The sequence below is a fragment of the Chlorocebus sabaeus genome, chromosome 14 (genome assembly GCF_047675955.1).
Source record: "Chlorocebus sabaeus isolate Y175 chromosome 14, mChlSab1.0.hap1, whole genome shotgun sequence".
NCBI lineage: Eukaryota > Metazoa > Chordata > Mammalia > Primates > Cercopithecidae > Chlorocebus > Chlorocebus sabaeus.
The window spans coordinates 46837423-46860904 of record NC_132917.1 but is presented as its reverse complement, the minus strand read 5'-3'; the positions used below and the strand labels follow the sequence as shown (position 1 = coordinate 46860904).

Here is a 23482-nt window from a genome sequence, read left to right as displayed (position 1 = left end):
CCCTTCCAGCTCCACCCAGTGCTGGGGTGGGATGTGTTCACCCCAGAGCCCCCTGGGCCTCAAAGGAAGAGGCTCCTGCTGAGAAGAGCCCAGACTCACATGGAGCCCAACCTAGGTGGGGGTCTCCTGGGGTAGTGGGTGCCTGTCCCTTTCTCTTTTGGGGTCCTTTACAAGTGAGATGTTGAAGAACACCAGCAGGCCTCTTCAGCTGGGGCTAAGGGTTGTCTGTTTTCAGAGGGGCAGGGGCCAGCGGCCAGGGGCCAGATGGGTCACACCCTGGGGCACTCTAGAGCCTGACAAGCCACCAGGAAATGGACTTCCTTGTCAGCCATCTCCTCTGGGCAGGGGCTGGGCCTTTTCTCCTCCCCTTCCTGGGCTGGTATCAGGTTCTAGGTCTATAAGGGCCTTTGCCTATCCTGGAGCACTGCCTGGCCCAGCCCTCCAGGTCAGTCAAGAGGCTGTAGCTAGGCCTCTGGATCCCTGGTTCTAGAAGTGAGTCCCCGTGATGGGGAGTGAGAAGGGGCCCAGTCACAGAAGCTCCCCTCTCTGGGCAGGAGGTACAGCCTAAGGCACAGTGAAGGTCAGTTTGGGGAAGGGGCTGCTGGACAGGGAAAAAGGACCATGTCACCTTCTCTTTCCATGTAGGGTGAGTCTTTCTAACGCTTTCTGAAAAAATGGATTCTGGAGCTTGATGAAGCCAGCAGTGCTCAAGTATCATTCAGATCTGAATCTATGACAGGCTTCCTCATCAGAGTTGGTGATGGACTTCAGGAGCCTACATCAGCTTAAGGTTTTCCCAAAGTCCTGATCCAGGGCTCAGGGTGTGTGTATGGGGTTGTGCCAGCCCAGGGATAAGGTGGGTATGGAGGGGCCTCTGATCCCCATTAAGCAGGTGCTGGGGGACACACCCTCGCACCCCCTACACCGTGGGCCTGCAGAACCCTTTACTTTCATCTCTTCCACTTTCCCATCAGGGAGTGTGACCTCAGGCAGTACTGGTGAGGGGTGAAGAGAGCACTCACAATAAAATCACCTCATCAGAGGTCACACAGCCAAGATGCTCCTATTGAACTTCCCTGCCCAGAAGAAGCAAGATTCCATGTCCTTTCATGGCCTAGACGCCTCTAAGCCGCCTGCCACAGCTCAGGAAATGAACATGGAGAAAGAAGCTAGAGCCGGTGGTGCGTCCTGGACCCTGAGACATGGGGCATAGGCGGCAGAGGCCACTGTCCCCAGGAACCCAGGACCCTGCTGTTTGTGCACTGAGCCCCACCCCGTGTCAGGGCGCCTCCAAAATGCTAGGCACTGAGTGTCACTCCTCAGCTGCTCAGAACATCCTTCCTCCTTCAACTCAGAAAACAGATGCTGAACCAGATGCTGAACTGGCATGACGGTGGGCCAGGGCCTCCCCTGAGCCTGCCACCGCAGAGCCTCCGCCCCAACGGGTGCAGATTACCCAAGGTCTCTCCCTCGTCCCTCAACTCATTCTTCCCCACAAAGCAGGCTGCCCTCCCCGTAGCTAAGGTCAGCCTGGGCCTTGCACTGTGTGCACTCTTGTCCTATCCACAGGGCAGCTAGGGTCTGTCACCTTGGCCAGACTCCCCTGTGGACTCAGTGGGGATGGGGTGGCTTTACTGCAATGAGTCTCTGGGGCTTGGCACCAGGTTTCCACTCCCCACCGAGAACCAAGAGCATCTGAACATGGCCTGGCAGCTAAGCTTCAAAGTGAAAAATGTAAAAATAACCCTAATGACTGGACCATTAACTTATGGAATTATTTAACCTAATTCTAAAGGTGCCTAATTCTAAATTCCCTAGGTGCTTGGTATAGCAAGGCTCATTTTACAGATGAGAATACTGAAGTTCTGAGAGGCTATGGAACTTGTCAGTGAGTGAAGGCAAAGTGGGACTCAGGTCCAGGTCAGATGAACTTGAAGGCCCTGCTCCAACCTGCAGGTGCCTCCTCCAGAGCCAGCTCTGATACTCATTTTAAAAACCATCCCAGCCAACCAACCCTAGGAGAACCTCAAAGGCAGCTTGGAGGTCCCTGTCCCTGCCAGGCACTCCCTCCCTGTCTTCTTAGCACCCTGCTGGCATCACAAGGAAATGTGGGCCAAAGACCCTCATCCCACAGTAAGTATGGTCCAACAGAAACCAGCCAAGGTGGGGCTCAGGCTCAGGCCACATGCCACCAAGTCATCTATGTGAATATAGTGATAAAAATGCCCAATGTTGACTTATCTTTTCACAGCTTTCAGTTCACCTGAGCTCTAAAACTACTCCTTGAAGTCACAAGAGAGTCTAAATTATCATCTCAATTTGACAGGAGAAAAAACTGACCAAGTGCTATGGTTTGAATGTGTCCCCCAAAATTCACGTGTTAGAAACTGAAGCCTCAGGCTGGGCGCGGTGGCTCAAGCCTGTAATCCCAGCACTTTGGGAGGCCGAGACGGGCGGATCATGAGGTCAGGAGATCGAGACCATCCTGGCTAACATGGTGAAACCCCGTCTCTACTAAAAAATACAAAAAATTAGCCGGGCGTGGTGGTGGGCGCCTGTAGTCCCAGCTACTCGGGAGGCTGAGGCAGGAGAATGGCGTAAACCCGGGAGGCGGAGCTTGCAGTGAGCTGAGATCCGGCCACTGCACTCCAGCCTGGGCGACAGAGCAAGACTCTGTCTCAAAAAAATAAATAAATAAAAAAAAAGAAACTGAAGCCTCAATCAGCAGAATTGAAGTGTGAGACCTTTCAGAAGTGATGAGGTCCGGCAGACTTTGCCCTCCTAAATGGACTGATGCTGTTATCTCGGGAGCAGGTTCCTGATAAAAGGATGAGTTCAGCTTCCCCTTCTCTCACACTCTCTTGCCCCTCCACCTTCTACCATGGGATGAGGCAGCAAGAAGGCCCTCGCCAGATGTGGCCCTCGATCTTCAACTTCTCAGCCTCCGAATTGTGAGCAAATAAGTTTCTGCTTATTGTAAATTACTATTAAAAATATATATTTTAAAAAGGCCACGCATGGTGGCTCATGTCTGTAATCCCAGAACTTTTGGAGGTTGAGGTGGGAGGATTCCTTGAGCCCAGGAGTTCAAGACTAACTTGGGCAACATAGTGAGACCTTGTCTTTACAAAAAATAGAAACAAAATAAAATAATAATAAATTACCCAGTCTCAGATATTCTGTTATAGCAACACAAAATGGACTGAGACACCTGGCGAGGAAAGTAACCCTCAAGTGCCCCCATAACGCAGGGCGGGTTGTCTTAGGTTGGTCACCTCTCGTGTCTGGTCCAACCCTCCATGATGGGGGAGGGGGCCAGCCAGCAGGGGGAGGGAGTGACGGATGAAGCTCTGTGCGGCCACAGTTCATCCTTTTGGCCTTAGAGACCAGAGCCTTCTTGTTGGAGTCCCAGAGCACCTAAAAAGGCCCAGCCCAGAGCCTCAGGGCTTGGATGGGCAGAGCTCTGGACCTCAGTGACTCAGGTCCCTCCTTGGGAGGTACCAGGGGTAGTGGTAGGGAGCTTCTGGGGACTTAAGATGTGCCCCTTCATGCCACAGCCTGGGGTGAGAGATGAGAGGCTCTGAGGCCATCCCCACGCTCTTGATCCCGCAAACCCACTTAAAGAATGAGGTGGCCTGCTATACACTGGCAGCAAGAGGGAACCAATTAAGGAAAATCATTCATCGTCACTCTGTCATCAAGAGGACTGCAGATAACAACACTGTCTTCCTGTCTCTCCAGGGGCATTTGGAGAGAGAAGCTGGGTCACATGCCAGGAATGCTTCAGAAACTGCATCCCAGGAATTACATTACTAGAGCCAAAGCTCATGCAGAGCCATCTCCCCACTCCTGCAGGGGTGCCTGACAGGGAGAGGTTCTGGAGAGCCTGGAACTCCCTCACCAAGAAGAAAGCATGAGGAGGGGAGGGGCTGGGGTATGGGAGGGACCAGGACACTCCCCCTCTCCAGAGTCTGCCCCTGGGAAAAGAGGGCAGAGTGCCACCCAGACACCTTGCTTGCCCACTCATGCCTGAGGGTGTCAAGTTGTCTCTTGCAGTACAGACAAGCTGCACCAAAGTGTCCACACTCTCCTTAGCCAAGCTGAGGGCAGGGAGAGTTGGTGGCTCTGTGGCTAGGGCTAGGACCTTCTTCAGGGGCTGCTGAAGGGTAGCAGAACATGCCACCCCAAAATATGTCACTTGGGCATAAGGATTGTTTTCAGCTGAAGGCAACTGAGAAGCAGCAGAGACAAGAAAAGCTCTCTGCCCTCCCCCTATTTGCCTAAAAGCTGGATATATACATTTATAAGGGTGTCCCTCCTCCCCCTCAACCAGGAAGGACAAAGGCTGATCACAGAAGACAATGTTAAAACCTTATCAGCCTGGAGATGGCACAAAGGAATCTACATAACAAGTTCTGCTAACTAGCCTTTATCTATCATTAGTTTCCCATTGATTTGTCTCCCCACAATTTTCCATCCCCAGAGACTCCAAGTCCTTTTTCTTTGTCTCTTGCTTCTTTTAAATTGTATGCTCTTGGTTGAAAATGCTATGTAAGCCAGAGTTCTAAGCTACCTCTTTTGTTTGTTTGTTTGTTTGTTTTGAGAGAACTCTCTCTCTGTCGCCCAGGCTGGAGTGCAGTGGCGTGATCTCGGCTCACTGCAAGCTCCGCCTCCCGGGTTCACGTCATTCTCCTGCCTCAGCCTCCTAAGTAGCTGGGACTACACAGGTGCCCGCTACCACACCTGGCTAATTGTTTGTATTTTTAGTAGAGAGAGGGTTTCACAGGATGGTCTAGATCTCCTGACCTTGTGATCCACCCGCCTTGGCCTCCCAAAGTGCTGGGATTACAGGTGTGAGCCACCGTGCCAGACCTCTAAGCTACCTCTTTAAGCTTTTCTCATTTTTCCTGAGGATCTCCCATGAGAACATTTTATACATGTTAATAAAGTTCTGTTTGTTTTTCCTTGTTAATCTGTCTTCTATTACCAGGGTCCGAGCTAAGAACTCAGAAAGGTAGAGAGAAAATGGTTTTTTCCTTCCCTACACTGGGAAACCAAGTCAAGCCACTCATTCCATGAGGTGCTCTAATCTTAGCTTCATGACCAACCACCCTCCCATCATGAAAGTCAGGTGACCTCAAAGGAACCCCCCCTGGGAGGGCTCTTAATGACCCAACCAGTCTACCAGTCACTGTTGGAGCTCCCTGGTTTCCTCAGGTACCTATTCTGCCCTTGGAAGTGCCTGGTGCAGAGGGGATCCGGGGAGGTGGCAGGGCAGAGATAAGCTCCAAGAGAAGTGCAGGCTGCTAGGGGTCCCTTCCTGGCCAAGCCTTGAAGCTCTCTCTGAAGAGCAGCATCAACCGGCGACGCCTATGCATCCTGGGAGGCCTCTGCCTTCCTTCTCACGTTTCAGGCAGGCAGGCAAAGTTCAGCCTTCCCCTTCTTGGCTAAAATTTTCTGCCAGTGAATTCGGTTCTGAATACCCCAGCCGAGTGGGATTTCCAGCTACCTGGAGAGAAGTCTGGGACCACGCTAGCAGACTGTCAGGACCTGCTCCTGTGATTTGATTTCCACTGCAGAGAGCACACTGCTTTTTCTTTCTACACTTGCCAGTTTCCCAGAGGCCCCTGGCCATCCTTGAGCCTGGTGCAGATAGCAGCCAGCAGGACCAGAGCCTGATGGACAAACTTGGGACAAACTGTGCTGGTTCTCTTGCCCAGCAGAGAACTGCCAAGGTGGCATCTCCTTCCTGCCTGGTCTGGGTAGAAAACCCTGAGTCGAACCCAGATCAGGGCTAGAACCACAGAAACAGGGGCAGGGACAGGGGGACAGGGAGAGTAGAGAATCGGCTCTTGGCCAAAGCCTATATTCTTAGAGACATGGGGCCCCTGGCCCCTAAGAGCAAAGTCTTCAACTCCCAGTGGGCTTTCTTTAGCCTCTTGGCACTTGCCAACCCCATTCTAAGGACTAGAGGGCCAAACCCAGCACCCACACAGCACAGTAAGAATATCTTCACCGACCACTTTCCAGACCTCAGGGAGCAGGACCCACCCACGACCTCAGAGGGCTCGCTGGGGGCTCTAAGCTCCTCTAGCCCAGGCCTGTGGGTGGCTGTGCCCTTAGGGGAGGGGAGGCTCTCCTTCTCCTTGTACTGATTAGAGAACAATGTCCTCATAAAGTCACAGTGGCATGGTAAGGCCAGAGTGTCCTCCCTGGAAGCCTGCCTTGGCTCCACAGCAGGGATACCACCTCCCTTCCACGTTCCTCTCTTGATAATTCTCCAAGGCTGTACCAACCTCCAGAGTTCACAAAGGCTCAGATGACTGATGTGTCTCTTTCCTCTACAATTTTTACAATGAATCCCTTACAAAAATGTGAAACTGACTTAGAATGACAGCTAGTCATTCCTATCATGTTGTATCACATTGAAAAAGATTCCAAGATCACATCTTTGCTCAGTGGGAAAAAGGTGCTGTGATTGCTTAGCAATGTCTGACACTGGTGAGGGACTGAAGGGGAGTGGGATCCTCCGCGCTATGCTTTGCTATCTCTGGGATTGCACTGCAGACGTTTACACTTTCACATGTATCACTTCATTTGATTAGAACAACACTATGGCCCAGGAACAATGAGGATCGTTATCTACAAAAGGGGACACCAGGAGCATGCAAGTTAAGCGTGTCTTTTCCTAAGTCCCCCAAGTGGATCAGGGCCAGAGCCAGGATTAGACCCCAGATGTCCCGAGTCTCAGGCCAGCACAGGGAAGACACTTAGATCTGGGAACACTTGAGATCGACTCACTAAAGCATTCAAATGTCTTTAGAAAATGAGTGCTTAGCAAATCTTCCCCAGGCTGAACATTTGCTATTCTTTATGCGTATGTGTGGGATGCTGGCAGGAACAGAGCCTGTAGACAGGATGGGCTGCCCACGCAGAAGCCGAATGCCCCTCTGGTTGCTTGTAACTTTAAAAGAGAGCAGGCCTGGCTCCAACTTGCTCCAATTTCATCAAATCAGCAAGGCACCCCAGGAAGGAAAAAGGGACCACTTCAGAAACATCTGCAGGGAGCCACTCTGGATGGCTATTCAGTTACCATGGAAACCTACCCTTGGAAACTGCTTCAATTTCAGGAAAATAGCTACAAACAATAATAAGCATAAATGAAAAATGGTACACTGTTACTTCAAAATTGTACTTGTTATTGGATTTTGTTGGGTTTTCAGGGCTGAGCCTGCAGGCTCATATCTGTGAACACAGTGGAAGGCAGACATCTCTGCCTGGCTGCAGGCCTAATGATATAGCCCACACCCTCCCTTCCATTGCCCTCATCAAGTTTCTGGATGTGACCTCTGGCGAGGCATTTATCAGAGAAGCTGATGTCTAAATTGAGGGAGGAAGGAGGAAGCCTCTTGCAGAAAGCAAACATTTGTTGAGTTGACTGGAAGGCAATGCAGCCATGTGGGAGGGAACATGGACAAGGGTGTATGGTGGCTGCACGAGCTTTCTTCATCCGAGGCTGAACATTCACACAGACCTAAGTTAGAAATCTACAGAAATCAGGCAGCAGGAATAATAGCTGAGCTGGGAATTCCTGTTCTATTTCCTTTTCAAGGACTGTCAGGTTGGAAAGGACCTTATGAAGATGGCCTGGTCTGGCTCCTCCCCATGTGACGCTGCATTCTCTTGGCAACACTCTCACCAGATGATTACTGAGTATGTGACTAGACTATGCTAAGAGTTATAATGTTTTCCCTGACATGGCTGAAATCTAACTCCCTGTAGCTTCTACTCACAGACAAATCAGCCCCCTTTTGGCAATGCCAACCCTTCAGCCATCTGGAGCCATGCTCCTGATGCCTCTGTGCTCTCTCTGTGCCAGACGTCAGGGATACCCTAATGGCTGTTCCCCTCAACGCGCTCTCACATGGAGACATCTTAGGTGGAACCCAGACACTAAGAGGGAAAGATTGTTGCTAACTGTGGGCTCCTAGATCATCCTTGAAAAATCACTTGTTCACTTGTACAGATGCAGGCTTGCAAGCTTCCAGATCACTACATTTATCTGGATACCTGTTCTCTGGAAGCAGCAAAGGAAAGCAGGGAAAAAATGATAATCTATAGGGTCCAGAATATCACCTGTCAGAGCTGGTGCTCAATAAATGTTGCCTGGACCAGAGGATACCCACCGGAAAGATGATTAAAACTAAGGGTGGCTGACTTACCCATGATCACCAGGTAGAGGACAAGAGTATCAGCATCCGGCTCCCCAGCCTCTTTGCTTCCCACAGGGAGGCCACTGTGCCCTGGACACCCAAGTCCTGAGCCTATGAATGAGGACCAGGGACTACTAGATCCTCTTAGCACCCCAGGGACCATTCTCAATGTGTGCTTGAGTCAGGTCTGACATGACAGCTCATCCCAGAAAACCCCCGGAATCCCACCCAGAAAACTCCCTGAATTCCACCTTCTCCTTGGAAATGGAGAAGGCAGGGAGGGTCTGGGGACTCCCAGAAAGAAAAGCATTTTGGTAACCGCCTAGAGTCTGGATTAGCCTTCAGGGCAAGGGTCTGATGGGTAACAATGAGAGCCTTTTGGGGCTAGATCTCTTTGTAGAAACTTACAGCAAAAGGAAGTCACAAAGAGTATCAACCAAACCTTCTAGATTTTGTCATCAACACAGACCCTGATTGAAGGGAAATGGCCTGTGTCTACAAGAGAAGGCTAGGTATCCCAAGAACTGTCTCTTCCAACAGAGCAGGAGGGAAGTCCCCTCCCCCAGACACCAGGGAACAGCAGTAGCAAGGCACAGGCAGGCAGTGGAGTATGGGGAAAGGAGGGACAAAGGGGGATAAGGGCCCTGAGGCTGTGGGAGGAGGTGGCGGGAGTGCGGATGGAGGGGGGCGGGGTCTGACTCACCAGGCTGTGCATGATGCGCACGCCATCTGGGTTCACCGTGAGCGCCTCCTTGTACAGCTGCTTGGCTTCCTCCAGGCTGCCCTTCACCTCGGCCAGCCGGCCCCGCATATATAGTACTGAGTGAGAAGTGGGGAAGAGGCTTGCTGCCTCCTGGATGCAGAAACCTGCTTCCTTGAGGTGCTGCTGCTCCATGAACAGCTCAGCTGCAAAACCAGAAGGGCAGTGGGAGGTGTGAGTTGTGGGGAGTCAGAGGCATCCTGACCCCCTCCCTGCATCCTCAGAGCTGGGGAACCGGTCTTAGGTGACGAACACTATCCCACCGAGTCACAGCACGGGGCACACTGACTATGGGATGTAGTGCGAACACTAGGTAACAGTTTCTGAGAGCCTCCTCTGTGTCAGGCACCTTGCTAAGTGCCAGTCAATGGCACCAAGATCGTCCCAGTTAATGCTCACAAAAATCCTGTAGAACAAGCTTTTTTTTTTTTTTTTTTTTTTTTTGAGACAGGGTCTCCTTTGTCAACCAGGCTGGAGTGCACTGATGTGACCATGGCTCACTGCAGCCTTTTCTAAAAAAAAATTAATTTATTTATTTAGAGACAGAGTCTCCCTCTGTTGTCCAGGCTGCAGTGCAATGGCACGATCTCAGCTCACTGTAACCTCTGCCCCCTGGGTTCAAGTGATTTTCCTGTCTTAGCCTCCCCAGTAGCTGGGATTACAGGCATGCACCACCATGCCTGGCTAATTTTTGTATTTTTGGTAGAGGGGCTCAGGCTGGTCTCGAACTCCTGGCCTCAAGTGATCTGCCCACCTTAGCCTCCCAAAGTGCTAGGATTGCAAGCGTGAGCCACTGTGCTTGGCCTCACTGCAGCCTTGACCTCTTGGGCTCAAGCAATCCTCCCACCTCAGTCTCCTGAGTAGCTGGGACTACAGACATGTGCCAACATGCCCAGATAAGTTTTGTATTTTTTGTAGAGATAGGCTTTTGCCATGTTGCCCAGGCTGGTCTTGAACTCCTGGGCTCAAGAGATCCTCCCATTTCAGCCTCTCAAAGTGCTGAGATAATAGGCATGAGAAACCGCACCCTGCACAAGTACTTTTATTACCCCACTTTAGAGGGGCAAAAACTGGGCACAGAGGGGTCAAGGCATTGGACTAAGGCCACAGTGGGAGGGAGTAAGTGGTGAAGCCAGGGTTTGCATTGGGCTGTTTGACTTCAGAACCTGGTGAGGGGACATGGCGTCCCCTGAGCTAAAAGCTTGCTCAGGTGACTGCAGCCTCTTTTTCAGTGTTCCTTCACTTCCTTTGTTCATTGCACGTCCAGGGAGAAGGGGATGGAAGCAGACCACGGAACTCTCTTTGGGTCCCTTGGTCTCCCAGGCAGGGGCTGACGGAAGGTGGGTATGTGCTCAGAGCCAGGGAGAACCAAATGACCCTGCCAAAGATAGGGTGGGAGGATGAGGGAGAAGAGGCTCAGGGGCAAAGGAGGGCACAAACCAAGCATTGTTGGTAACAGCTACAGAAACCTCCCCTGTGTTGATGGAGAGCTGATGGGCCAAGCCCGGGTTTGGGAAACATTTTCTCATTAATCCTGACAGCAAGTCTTGGAAGGAGGCATAATTCTTACTTAAATAAATGCAGGTGCCTGGGCGCCGTGGCTCACGCCTGTAGTCCCACCACTTTGGGAGGCCAAGGCGGGCAGATCACGAGGTCAGGAGTTCAAGACCAGCCTGGCCAGGATGGTGAAACCCTGTATCTACTAAAAATACAAAAAAAATTAGCTGGGCATGGTGGCGGGTGCCTGTGATCCCAGTACTCGGGAGGCTGAGGCAGAGAGTTCATTGAATCTGGGAGGTGGAGGTTGTGGTGAACTGAGATAGCGCCACTGTGCTCTAGCCTGGGTGACAAAGCCAGACTCCATCTCAAAAAAAAAAAAAAAAAAAAAAAAAGCAGGCTTAGGAGGTGAGGACCCCGCCCCATTCCCTCACTGAGAAAGGGCAAAGCCAGGGCTGGACTCCCCAGCAGTTCCGTGGCCTCCCTCCAAAGCAGACACACACCCCTTTGGGCCAGCAGGCAGGAGAGGATCTGTCCTGGAACTAGAGGAGTAGGGAATGAGGCACTTTCTCCAATCCAGGACAGCCCACACACACACACATTTCAGACCCACGGGCACACCCCACACCAGGCACTTTAGGAGACGCGGCTCTTCAGCCTCACTGGGCACTCAGCCTTTGTCCAAAGCAGCCCCCAGGCTTGGTGGCCCACTCCTGGGGCCTAGCCTATGCTGAAGGCACAGAAGGATCAAGACACAGATGGGGAACGCAGAAGGGCCAGCAGAGTCTGACTTGTGGTTTTGCCAAGAACTCTGCCTAGCAAAAGCTGACAGCTGAGGTTACCCTAGTTCAGATTATGTCTGGGGTGGAGAGAGAACAGATATGCCCAAGGGAATCTCCCAGAAAGAGGTGGAGAAACCAGGCCCAGACATTCTCTCTTCCTGTCCCAATAGGCAGCAGGAGAGGCCTAACTAAGGCCTTGACTGCAACACAGGCACTGGGGTACTTAGCACGAGCATTGCCTAAGGTTCATTGTGCAACCCGAGTAGAGTAGCCTGCCATATCCTAAAATACAACGCTTTTTGAGTGAGAGGACTCTTTTTCTCTAGTGGAGATGATAACTTGGGAGGATCAGAGAATTAAACACAGAGAAGCCAGGCTTTCCGGATATGGGAGAGAAATGCGGGCTCTAGTCCCTGGGGACAGCCTGAAATGGAGATTCCCAAGGCAGAGAGCACAGGAAATGGGGGCTTTGAACCCAGGGGCAGATGGCTGGTGGGGGGAGGGGTCAGAGATTTGGCTATCTCAGCCTCAGCTCTCCCTCTCTGCTTTACTGTTGAGCTGCTGCTGGGGCGTCTGAACAGAGTGCTTAACATACAACTATTAAGTACTGACTATGTGCCTGGTCTCCCCATGAGGAGGAGAAAGAGTGGGGGCAGGGGTGGGAGCAGCTGAACCACTAAACCACTTGAGAGACCAGGGCAGTAGAATGACAAGTGCCACATCTGAGTGTTATGGGTACTCAAGAGGTGCCAGGTCGGTGCTGCTGGTGTGGTCAGGGAAGTCTTCCTGAGGGAGGTGGCATCGGAGCTGGGGCCTGAAGGCTGCAGAGGCCTTTGGACTAAGAGGTCAAGGAAGGTGGGCTGGGCTCCACTGTGGCAGAATCCCCCAGGGTCACGAGAGAGGAGAAGCAGAAGGAAGTGTGTGGGTGTCACTTCTGCAGGGTGGCTGCTTCCTCCATCGCCAGAAGCTCAGTTTAGCTGAGGGCCCAGGGGTCAAGCTCCCCACTCCCCTGGACCACTTGGCCCTGGTACAGCTCATTAAGCTGTTTACAACTTGCTGCCCTGTCTCCAGAGGCTGCCCCTGGTCCCTCCCTTGGGGACCCCTCATAGTGCATTCACATCAAGAGATTTTAATTAAAGGGCACCCCAGCCAATCCCAATCCGTCTTGCCTCGGGGCCCTGGGTATTCCAGAGGCCTGGGCCTTGCTGGGCTGGCCACACACCAGAGAACACGTCCTGAAGAACCGTAGGGCTGTTCCACTGACGGGCTCCATCCCCAGTTAGACAGGAAACCAGAAGACACAGACCAGAGCCCAGGGAGACCTCCTGCAGGCTTCTGGCGGCCTGGCAGAGAGTGCCCAGCAGGGCCAGCCTCCAGGGTAGGCCTCTGACCTGCAGACAGGCCCAAAGGTCTGGGGTGACAGTGCACCACCCCTTGCTAGTCTCAGTGTCCCTGAGCAGATGCCTTCGGCTCCTGCTCGATGCTTTGCCAGCCATGGTCAGACGGCTGCAGGAGCCCTGGGGCACCGCATCCACCCACGGCCCTGATCCTTCCCAGCCCGGCCCTGGCTGCCGGTTCCCAGTGGTGCCCACACCCATTCCAGCATCCTCTGGCCAGGGCACCACATTTTCCTTGAATTTTCATTGTCGAGGTCATCAGCCCAGCACACAGGACCTTGCTGCACCCTTAGCGTCAAGGGGCCCCTCCGTTCCTTCACTCTCTCTTCCCCTTTCTGATTTTCTCTCTGCTCTCATCGTCCTCCTGCCTACCCCCTGACCTCTTCTCTTGCTTGTCTGTCCCCGGTTTTCTTCCTCTTCCCTACATCTCTCTCCACCCCCCTCCCCTCTGTGCTTTCTCTCGGCAGGCTACAAATGGAAAACATCTGTTCCCTGGAGCTTTGCAAGAGGCCCTTTTATTATTATTATTATTTTTGAGGCATCCTGGTCTAATCCTGCACCCAGAGCTGATTCCAGTCCTTCCTAGCAAAGCCAAGGCTCTCCCACCCCAGGCAGGGAGATGGGCCCACTTTCCATGGGCTATTTCCATACCCTCTTTGCAGGGAGGGCCTTGCCCACAGGCTGGCCCTGTGCTGATGAGCAGGGTACAGAGAGCCTGGGCCCACCCCTAAGGCCTCTTAGGGCCTCCCCAGGTGAGTGTGCTTCCTACAGAGACCCTCCCCCTGACTTCAGAGAGGTGAGCCACAGGGCAGTAGAAAAATAGGTTAGGCCCCCCAAAGGAATTCACTGTGGCTAGCCTTGATCCTCAGTGGGGGCCGTTTCAGTGACCCAAAGGAAATAAGCATCAGTTGCTCACAGCATATGAATGCCCAGGAAAAGGAAGGTGGGGAGCGGGCAAGGGAGGAAGGAGAGTGAAGACCAAGGGGGCTAGAATGGAGAATGCCCAGGCCAACACAGAGAATCCAAAGGTCTGCAGGGAGTTCTCAGGTTAGTAAGGGCACAAGGCAGTCAGGGGCTACATGGGTCTGTTCTGAGTGGCCTCACTGACTCGGGAAGCTGGGAGGAGTGAAGAAAAAGCTGGAGCTAGGGAAGAGGAGGATGTGGGAAGAAGGCACTGAATGAAGACAGGAGGGGGCGGGAAGGATGACAAAGAGTAGAGGAGCAGGCAGGACCAAGGACGAGCGCCAGCTTCTCCCTGGACTATGGCTTCATCATAAACACCTGCTTCAGCCACAGTGCTGGCCACCTCACCCCAGCCCCCCAACTCTTCCCAGGAGACACCTGGGGTGGCCTCCAACTGCAGGCCAGGACACCAGCACTAGACCACAGGAGTCTGGCATCGGGGAGCTGAGACTCAGGCCAGCTTCCCCTAAACCTAGAGAAAGCCCAGAGCTGCCCATGAGCCCCTGGACCTCCAGGACAGGGGAACTCTCCCTACATGTGTCTCCCGCTCTGGTGCACTGTGAGCTCCCAGAGCCATGACCTGAGATCATGGGGGGTCATGGGGGATGAAGGGGTGGTTCTTGCTTTTAGGGAAAGCACCTCCCCCAACACTCAGATCTTAGAGCGTCTATGGGACTCTGTGCCTCTCTCACTTTCACACAGACCCGCTGCCCAAGAGGCACTGCCCTGCAGCCCGTCTCTCAAGTGGGTACCATTCATCAGCTTCTCATACTGGACTGGAACTGGAAGGAGGCTTGAAGAAGGGAGGGGAGGAGGGCAAGAGATGAGAGAGGAAGTCTACGACAGTCCCTTTGAATTCAACTAAAGAGTGAATTCATGATGGAACTTACTGCCAAACAGATTGGGATGCAATTTATCTTGAACCAAACCAGGGGGATTAGCTCCTTCCAAAATGATCAAGACATCTTTTTCCCTTCCTGCAAATTTGCTGCAGCTGGTGGAGTCATTGGGTGGGTGGGAGGGGGTGGGGATGCTGATCGTATTCTTAGCCTGGGTCAGGTTCGGGAGGCGGTTTAGGGAGATCATTGCCCTGGTGATCTGGTCCTGGCAGCCCTCCATTCAACAGGTGCTTGGTAGATGCTTGCTAGTGATGATGGCAGCCAGGGGAGGGGAGACGGCTCAGGGGGTGCAAATTACCCTGGAATTCTCTCATGCTCAGAATGAAAGAGCCAGGATACCTTCTCATGTTCGTTTCCTGGCTGTGGCGGCTATGTACCAGTCACCAGTCTATTCTCCCCTTCTTCTAGCAAGATAGATCCCCCCCGCTTTTTTTTTGAGACAGGGTCTCACTCCCATTGCCCAGGCTGGCATGCAGTGGCACAGTCTCAGTTCACTGCAGCCTCAACTTCCCAGGCTCAAGTGATCCTCCCACCTCAGCCTCCAGAGTAGCTGGGACTACAGGCACGCACCACCATGCCCAGATAATTTTTTTTGTATTTTCAGTAGAGATGGGGTTTTACCATGTTGCCTGGGTTGGTCTTGAACTTCTGGGCTCAAGCCATCTGCCTGCCTCGGCTTCCCAAAGTGCTTGGATTACAGGCATGAGCCACTGTGCCCAGCCTGATGCCCTGACTTTTAATGGGACACCCGGAATAATGACATCTGCCAGAGCCCTCTGCAGTTAGAGGCAGTCAAATAACTAAGTTCTGGCCAATGGATCATAAGGGGAGGTGATGTGTGCCAATTCCAGGACATGTCCTTATAGGGAAGGGGGTGCCTTTCTTCCTTGTTAATCGTTTGCCTTGGAATGTGAATGTGGCAGAGAGCCATCCTGGACCACACGGACGACAGTGATACCCTAGGGACAGAAGAGTCGCTTCTGTCCCAGTCAAGGCTGTCATCTCTAAACTGTTACATGAGAAAGAAATAAGCATCCACCTTGTGCAAGACACTGCTATTTTGGATCTGTTCTTACATGCACCCACACTGGTCTCCTAATACTACACTGCCTGACCCTGACGCGGCGCCACTTTCAAAGCACTCAGATGCTGTTCTCGGAGTTCTCTCCTGTGCAGTGAATACCTAAGATAAACGACCAGAAAAGAAAGCCTCATATGCGAATGATTGAAGGGCGTGTGTTTCTACTGACATTCCCAAGTCTAATTACAGGCTTCAGGAGGGCCTTTAACCTTACTTGGAGTTACCAGAACATGCTAGTATCCCTAGTATACAGCAATACACAGTCTGAAAACTGCAAGCAAGCTTGTGATGATGGTAGTAAACAAACAAAACAAATCAGGCCAGGCGCGGTGGCTCATGCCTGTAATCCCAGCACTTCGGGAGGCCAAGGTGGGTGGATCACTTGAGGTGAGGAGTTCCAAACCAGTGTGGCCAACATGGTGAAACCCTGTCTCTACTAAAAATACACAAAAAATTAGCCAGGCACGGTGGCGCACACCTGTAGTCCCAGCACTCAGGAGGCTGAGGTGGGAGAATCACTTGAACCTGGGAGGTGGAGGTTGCAGTGAGCTGAGATTGCACCACTGCACTCCAGCCTGGGCCACAGAGTGAGATTCTGACTCAAAAAACCAACCAGCCAGCCAGCCAACCAACCAACCAACCAACCAACCAACCAACCAACCAACCAACCAGTCAGCCAGCCAACCAACCAAACAAACAAAAAAACACCAACCCCCCCAGCAAAAAAAAAAAAAAAAACCAAGGCAAGTAATTCAAACAAAAGGCCTGGGAGCTCCGGCACAGGAAACCCACAACTGCAGAATCTGATCACTGTGTTATGCTGCATTCCTTAAAGCTGGTGAAGCCCCCAGCATGGATGCGAATCTTGGGGGGGCTGGGGCTCCATGCAGCCTCTTGGAAGTTGGAAGTCATTATTTTAGTCTTAGAAGTCTTAGAAGATGTCATAGAGGTCGAAGATGTCATAGAGGTCTTAGAAGTCATTAGAAGTCTTAGAAGAAGACGGGAATCTTTGCTTAAGGCAAGGCCTTGTTTACTATTCCTCTGGATTTTTCAACATCCCTCTTCCTACTTAAGACCCAACAAGCTGACTGTGGAGCAAGTGCAGCCTCCGAGGGCACCCTGAGCTGCTAACTGGGCAGTTTCTGCATTGTTAAACTGCTCCCATGTCTAGCCTTCCTGTGAATCCTGTCCAGTGTTTTTTGCAGATTCAGAACCTACAGTGGGGAGAGTGGGGGCGTACTGCATACTAATGTGTCCGTATGTGAGGAACATGCAGTGGGAAACCTTAGATTCTCAGCTAACAAGCACATTCTGACTCTGACTTACCAAATCCCCATGTCCCAGTAACAGACCATCATTTCGGTTTCTTCTCCAAATCCCCCTAGGGACAACAGCGCACCCCCATGATGGGGAAGGAGCAGAGAGGAGGGTAATCAGAGAAAATGCAAGAGGTGCTCCTGGGCCCAGAACTTCGCTTGGGCAGCTCTAGGCCAAGGGGGTGTGTTGGCCTGGGGTACTTTAGGGGTCCATTTAGCCTATCCTCCTCCTCTCTCTTCTGCTGCCATTTTATTTCATTCAGGTACTTGTCATCTTTGGCCTTGGTTCTCTCTCTTTCCACTCTGATCCACCTCTCACACCACTGTCAGGGTAAATTTTCAAAACTCTTGGCAGCGAGTCCCTCCCGGGCATTCATCAGCTGGTGTTAGGACACTCGCTGTCCATGGGGCCATACTGCCTCTTCCTCCACCATGACTGCCATGGACGAGACACAAGCCAAACACCTTTCGCCGAGCACTTGTAATGGCCACCCTGACTGTGTCACACATTGGCTCGTTTCAGATCAGGGCTAGCCAGTTGTGGGCCACCTTCAGAACCCAGGTCTGTGGGACTCTGGAGCCAGGCTTCCTGCAGCCTGCCTCCTCAACACTGGCTGGCCTTCAGACTGACTCCTGGTGGCAATGGTACCACTTAGTTACCAAGAGGGACTGTCACCTGAATGGCAACCTCAAAGTTACCAGTCTTTCCTCCACCTTCAATGAATTCTAACCCCAGCCCTCTCTTTCTTGGGGCCTCCACACCTCCCCTCTCTGAGCTCTCTAGGGTTTGAAGCCCGTTTTTGAGACCGAGACAACTGTCCATCTATGTGGCCTCTCAGGACCTCCGATCCTCTCATGTTTGGGTTTGCTGCCAGGGAAGCTCTCCCAGGCAGGGAGGTAGACACCATCTCCACTGGGCAGAGAAGGAGACGCACTGCCAGAGGCAAGGACTCCGTAACCCGTGTGGGCCTAGCAAGGAGTCCCCACCTCCCCACACTCCCTTCTCCAGGACAGGGTTCCGAGAGCATGGGTAGCCTGCAGACAGGCTGTGTGTGTCACTGGGACTAGGGCACTCACCAGCCTGCAGCCAGATCTGTTCCAGCGTGGTCCATAGCTGCATGGGGCCCTGCTTCAGGACCGAAGAGGGCATAGTCAGCTCTGACATGGCCTCCTCCAGCCGGGAGGCTGCGATGGATGAAGCCCGCCGGGAGCCTGCAGAGCAAGAGGGCACGAGCTGAGCAGTGGTCAGAGGTCCACATGTTGCAGGCTCCAGGAGCAGTCATTGCCCAGCACCATGGGGAGACAGGGTACCCCGAAACAGGGTGGTGTGGCTGGGTAGCCAGAAAGCAGCTCACAGACCTACTAGGGAGGGTCCACTATGTCCTCTCACCCACAGCTGGGGAGGGGAGCTCTTTGGAGGACAATAAGGCAGAGATCTCACTAGGAATCTATTCCTAGGAAAACAATAATGTCGACAAAGATGCTCTTTACGTGAACACAACAGAAATGACCTCAGTGTCCAACAATAGGGACTGATTAAAAATAAGTGGGGGTATAATCATCCCAGACTCTGCGGTCATTAAAATAACAAAGTACAAATACAGATATCAATGTAGAAAGATGTTTGCACTATATAGTTAGGTGAAAACAAGCAAGTTACAAAACAACAGGACCACATTTTTATAAAAAAGAAATATGGGCATGGAAAAAAGTCTGAAAGGTCATTTATTAAGGTCTAAGTGGTGAAATTAGGAGTGATTTTTCTTTTCTTCCGCTGGCTATTTTCACTCTGTTTTCACAAGTGCATATTCTCATTTGTTTGTAGAAAGGTCCCCATTCAAGGCTGTGCTGAGAAGGACCCTTGGATAGCAGCTCAAGTCAGAATACTGCCCTCTGGAAAACCTCTCCCAGTGGCAGTTCTGGGTGACATGGGCTCCGGTTCAGGATACATAAGCTGTTGACATTTATAATTCCCATGCAGGTGAAATGTGAGCACTTTCTCTCTCTCTGTCACAGAGGCAATAAAGGCTCCAATAAACTCAGGAGACCTCAGGGCAAACCATGGATGACTTCAGTTCATGAGACAAGTGTACGTGGAGTCCTAATAACTTTGTTCATGATTCTTCCCTCTTTAATTGCAAGGGAGCTACCATTCCCCCCTACCTTAACCATTCCCTCCTGGGAGACAGAAGCTCTGCATACAGCCATACACCCCTGAGATGTGCCTCTAAAATCGGGTGCTAGGTTTGGCTTCTGAAATCAACTCTGTCACTTGACAACAAAGGTGCAACTTGGCTCATGTCCACAGAAGTGAAAAAAAACGAGCAATTCCACTGAATACAACTCCACTCACACTTTCTTTCCCATGACTAATTCTTGTGTTTTTGATGAAGGTGTTCTGCTTTAAGCAGGTCCTCAGTTGAAAAATGTAAGTCTGCAGTTCCTGAACTCATTTCAATTTCACAAGCCATGGGTTTCAGGATGAGTTTTTCCAGCAAAGAGTCTGCTTTCAGCTTAGAATTGTAAAAAGCTCAGTTCATTCCTTTATATTTGACTTGATCTGCCGAGGACATTAGGTGGACTGTGGCCTCTGGCTTGAGCCTAAGGGGAAATGGTTTCTGTGCTCCACAGCCACCTTTCCAGTCAGGCTCCTCTTTCTTCACCCCCATGCAGGAGGCAGGGTTCCTCCCCTGCCCACCGCCCGCTGTGGGACCAGCAGCCAGCCCCTACCCAGAGCCAAGATCAGCCCTAGAAGTTGCCCAAGGGTAGCTCCTTAGCACCTGGGCAGCAGCTGGCAAGGAGCCAGTGGTGGGCTTGGCCCGGCCAGGAGGTGCCCCTCTCCATGTTGGTGCTCTCAAGCTGGGAGCGTGAGCTGTGGGTCCATGCACACAGCTGCCCAAAGAGTTCATTCTTACCAGAGTCGGCATCATGGGCATCAGGCAAAGTCAGGTGCATGCCACTCTGCTTCTTCATGGTGAGGCTCTCACCGAGGCTACCATCCTTTTCCAGGCCTCTAGAAGGCAAAAGAGGGCCAGGGTCCGGTAAGGTAGAGGGCTAGCGTCACGGGGACTGACAGGGAGAATGGGACAGCCTGGCTCTAGGCAGGCTCTGGGGCTGTGGGTTCAGTCCCAAAGACAGAGCTGAAGTCACCAATATCACCAGAGAGGCAGAAGGGATCAACATAGGTAGCATGCCACACAGGCTGAGGCCTGGAAACTCTCCCACCCTCCCTACTGTCTTCTCTGAAGTGGGTAAGGTCAGAAGCTCCCCAGGCCAGGGGGAGCAACATCCAGCAGAGTGTCAGGCAGAGAGTGGGGACTGTGGACTGACTGCCAAGGAAAGCTTGGTCTTGACAGGGCACCAGAAGTGCTGCAACCCCCAAACCCCTGTGGAAAAAGGGCCCAGATGCCACCCCCTGCCTCAGGCTTCCATTCCTTGGGCTGCCAGGGTGTCCCCAGAGGAGCCAGCAGAGGCCCCTGGGGTGGCAGATTAAACAGTCATGGAGATCCCATCTTGTCCCCCAACCCCTGTCCCCAATTTCCCAGATCCCTGCTGCTATATTGCTGGCGGGGGGAGGGGTTCCTCTTTTCACAGAGTGGGGGCTGGGGGGAACCAGGAAATAGCCTCCAGCTTAAGCCTGCCGTGGCCATCCCGGGGCACAAGCAGTCCCAGCCAGCACATTCCCACTGCCGAGGAAGCCCACAACCTTTGACCCTGTCAACTGGGGAAACTTAGAGAAGCAGAAGGCACAGGAGAGGAGGAGGCAGGGCAAGAAGGTTTCTTTCCTTCAGAGAAGCACCAAGATGATGATCCCACAAAGAATACCAGGGGTGTCCTTGCCATCCTAACTCAGGCTCACATTGGCTTCAACTTGGGCCTGGGAATTTTAGTGGGCATCAGAGGAAACCATCTGTAAAACCACAATGGCTCTGGGCTGGTTCCCTTCCTCTCCCACCCCTTCCCATTCCCAGGAGGCACAAAGTGTGGTGCAAAAAAGCCAGAGACAGGCCAGGCATGGTGGCTCATGCCCGTAATCCCAGGACTTTGGGAGGCTGAGGCAGGAGGATCACCTGAGGGCAACAGTTCAACAACAGCTTGAAAACCACAGTGTGACCCCATCTCTACAAAAAATGTTTAAATTAACCAGACATGGTGGTGAGTGCCTGTAGTTCCAGCTATTTGGGAGGCTGAGGCAGGAGGATTGCTTAAGCCCAGGCGATAGAGGCTGCACTGAGCTGTGATCATGCCACTGCACTCCAGCCTGGACAACAGGGCGAGACCCTGTCTCAGAAAAACAAAAACAATACAAAACAAAAAAAAGCCAGAAACACTAGGTTGGAATCATGGGCCACCCTTCTCAGCTTTGTGACCCTTGGCAATGCTACTTGACCTTTCTAAGTCTTAGGTTTCTCATCTTGAAAATGATCATGAGAATGTCCATCACACAAAGTGGTCATGGGGAGTAAATGAGACAATGTGGGCAGATCTGGTGCAAGGCTGGCGTGAAGCAGGGCTGGGTGCAGCTTCCCATCCTACTCTTTCTCCCATCCTGTGAAGGGGGCTTTCCTAGGGCTCCAGAAAGAGTCCATCTCCAGGACTACACTTGGTTCTAGGCCAACATACAGCATGGTCCCTACCTTGAGGAACCTTACAGCCCAGGTGGGGAGAAGGGACAGTTCAAGTTGAGCAATCAGCAAAAACCCACATGAGAGGGTTGAATGAAACATTTTAGAAGCTGGGTGGTCGGTGGCTCCATGAAGGAGGGGTATCTGGACAGGGCCTGAGGGACAATTAGAACATGAGACCAGCAGTGTGGGGCTGGCCCAGGCAAAGCAGTGGACGGTGTGGCTGATAGTGAAGGTCTGCTAGGCCAGACCTGCAGGCTGTGGTCTTAAACCTTGGCTACCCCAAACTGATTTTACCCCCAGTGTAGGGCAGGGCTATCTGGACCAGAAGCCTGGATCCAATATCCTCCTGGCTTTCCCAGGAGATAGGGAGGATTCTTTTCTGAACTTGGGGCCACAGATCAGAAACCGGGGCTTGTAAAATCTAGTTTGGGGCAGCCAAGGAGAGGTACTTAGGGGCTTCCTGTTGTGACAAGCCCCAGGCCTGCAGTTCTGCTGCTCCAATGGAGGCACAGGCCAGGCCTTCAATGCCGGGAGACAAGGCTGCAGCTCAGAGGGGTCCCACCACGACTGACCACTTGGAGGAAGAGACAAGCAGCCATCCAGATAAGGATGCAGGAACAGAGCTGCCAGCTCCGGGGCAACCCCCTTGCAGGAGGGGAGCTGGGTTGTGCACCTGCTTGTGTGGCCACAGCCAGTGAGCAGGAGAAAAAGGTCATCGGAATGCAGGTCCCTTTACCCAGAGTGTGGCCCTTGGCCTCATGCATCCAGTTGCCAGGTGGCTTCACATTCCCATTCTGAAAAGTCCTTCAACCCCAGAGTGTCCTTCTGGCAGCTTCCACCCACTGGTCCTGCTCTGCCCTGGTCTCCCAGGCCTGCAAAGTGAGGGCTGACTCTGCCCAAGGTGTTTTTACTCCATCAGATTACCCTCCTCTGTAAATTTCACTGTTACAGACATTCCTCTGGGGAGTCTGGAAGCCTTCTGGGCTCCCAAGTCTCTGTGAAAACACAAATACACACCAGGCAGGTATCCCCTGAGGCCTCGGGGAGATGACACAGTCAGCTATCTCAAAGAAGGACAAGAGGATCAGGAAGAGGCAGGGCCCCTGACCTGCAGGAGGCCCTCTTTCCCTTTGGGCCACATAGTCTAAGCCTAGGAGTCTCTGGGTTTGAGCAAAGACTTTCTGCAGATTCAGCCTGGACAAGACTGCCCTGCTCTGGCCCATGAAAGATCCAGATCCCAGGCCAGGGTCTCCGGCAGGAGACAGGAGGTATGAAGAGCGTGGGTGATTAGGGAAGAAGGGGTGGCCCTTCAGGACTCCACCTCCTGCTCCTCTTCTAGCCTCCAAATGGAATGAGGAAAGAAGTGACAGCCTCCACGGGCTGGAACTCAGGAGACACAGGTTCAAGCCCAGCACTACCACTTACCAGGCGAGTGATTCTGGTAAGCTATATACAAAGTCTCTGTGTCTGAGTTTCCTCACTGGGCTGGGAATAAAATCTGATAATGCATAAGCTATAAGCAGCTGAGGTATAAGATAAAGGAACAAGCCCAGCACCCAGCTCCAGCGCTCAAGAATGATTTCTCTTCCTTCTTACCACTCCTGAACCTCAATGTCCTACCCAGGGTCTCTATGTACTTCATAGAGGACTGTCAGGAGGTTCAAATTGGACTACGGATGTGAAAAGCTCCGTGGGCAAGAAGTTCCATGCTTTCATTCAACAGCCTCCCTCTCCTCCCCATCTTGGCAGGCATGGTGGTCACCCAGATGTGGATTGATGCCCTGTCAACCACCCTCTGGCAACCCAAGAGATAACGATGGCCACTCACCCCAGCTGGGAGAAGCTGTACAGGGTCTGCCACAGCTGCAGCATTTGTCTGCAGGTCACGAGGGCTTCCTCTGGGCCTTTCAGCGCCTGCTCCAGCTTCACCTTGGTGAACATCAGGC

General features: G+C 52.4%; 1 protein-coding gene across 8 annotated transcripts in view; it reads right to left on the bottom strand.

Moving 5' to 3' along the window:
* The window catches only part of TTC7A (tetratricopeptide repeat domain 7A), a 157175-nt gene that overhangs the window by 6000 nt on the left and 127693 nt on the right, over window positions 1-23482 (bottom strand). For 6 of the 8 annotated variants that reach the window (XM_038006895.2, XM_073022952.1, XM_007970718.3 and 3 more), the window contains 4 exons: window positions 23365-23481; window positions 19824-19921; window positions 17986-18120; window positions 8917-9119 (listed from right to left, as the gene is read on the bottom strand). In XM_038006895.2, the coding sequence (XP_037862823.2) occupies window positions 8917-9119; window positions 17986-18120; window positions 19824-19921; window positions 23365-23481 (553 nt within the window). Of the gene's footprint in view, window positions 1-8916; window positions 9120-17985; window positions 18121-19823; window positions 19922-22460; window positions 22532-22990; window positions 22998-23364; window position 23482 lie in introns of all 8 variants that reach the window. The other 2 variants (XM_073022951.1, XM_007970721.3) reach the window with 2 other exon arrangements.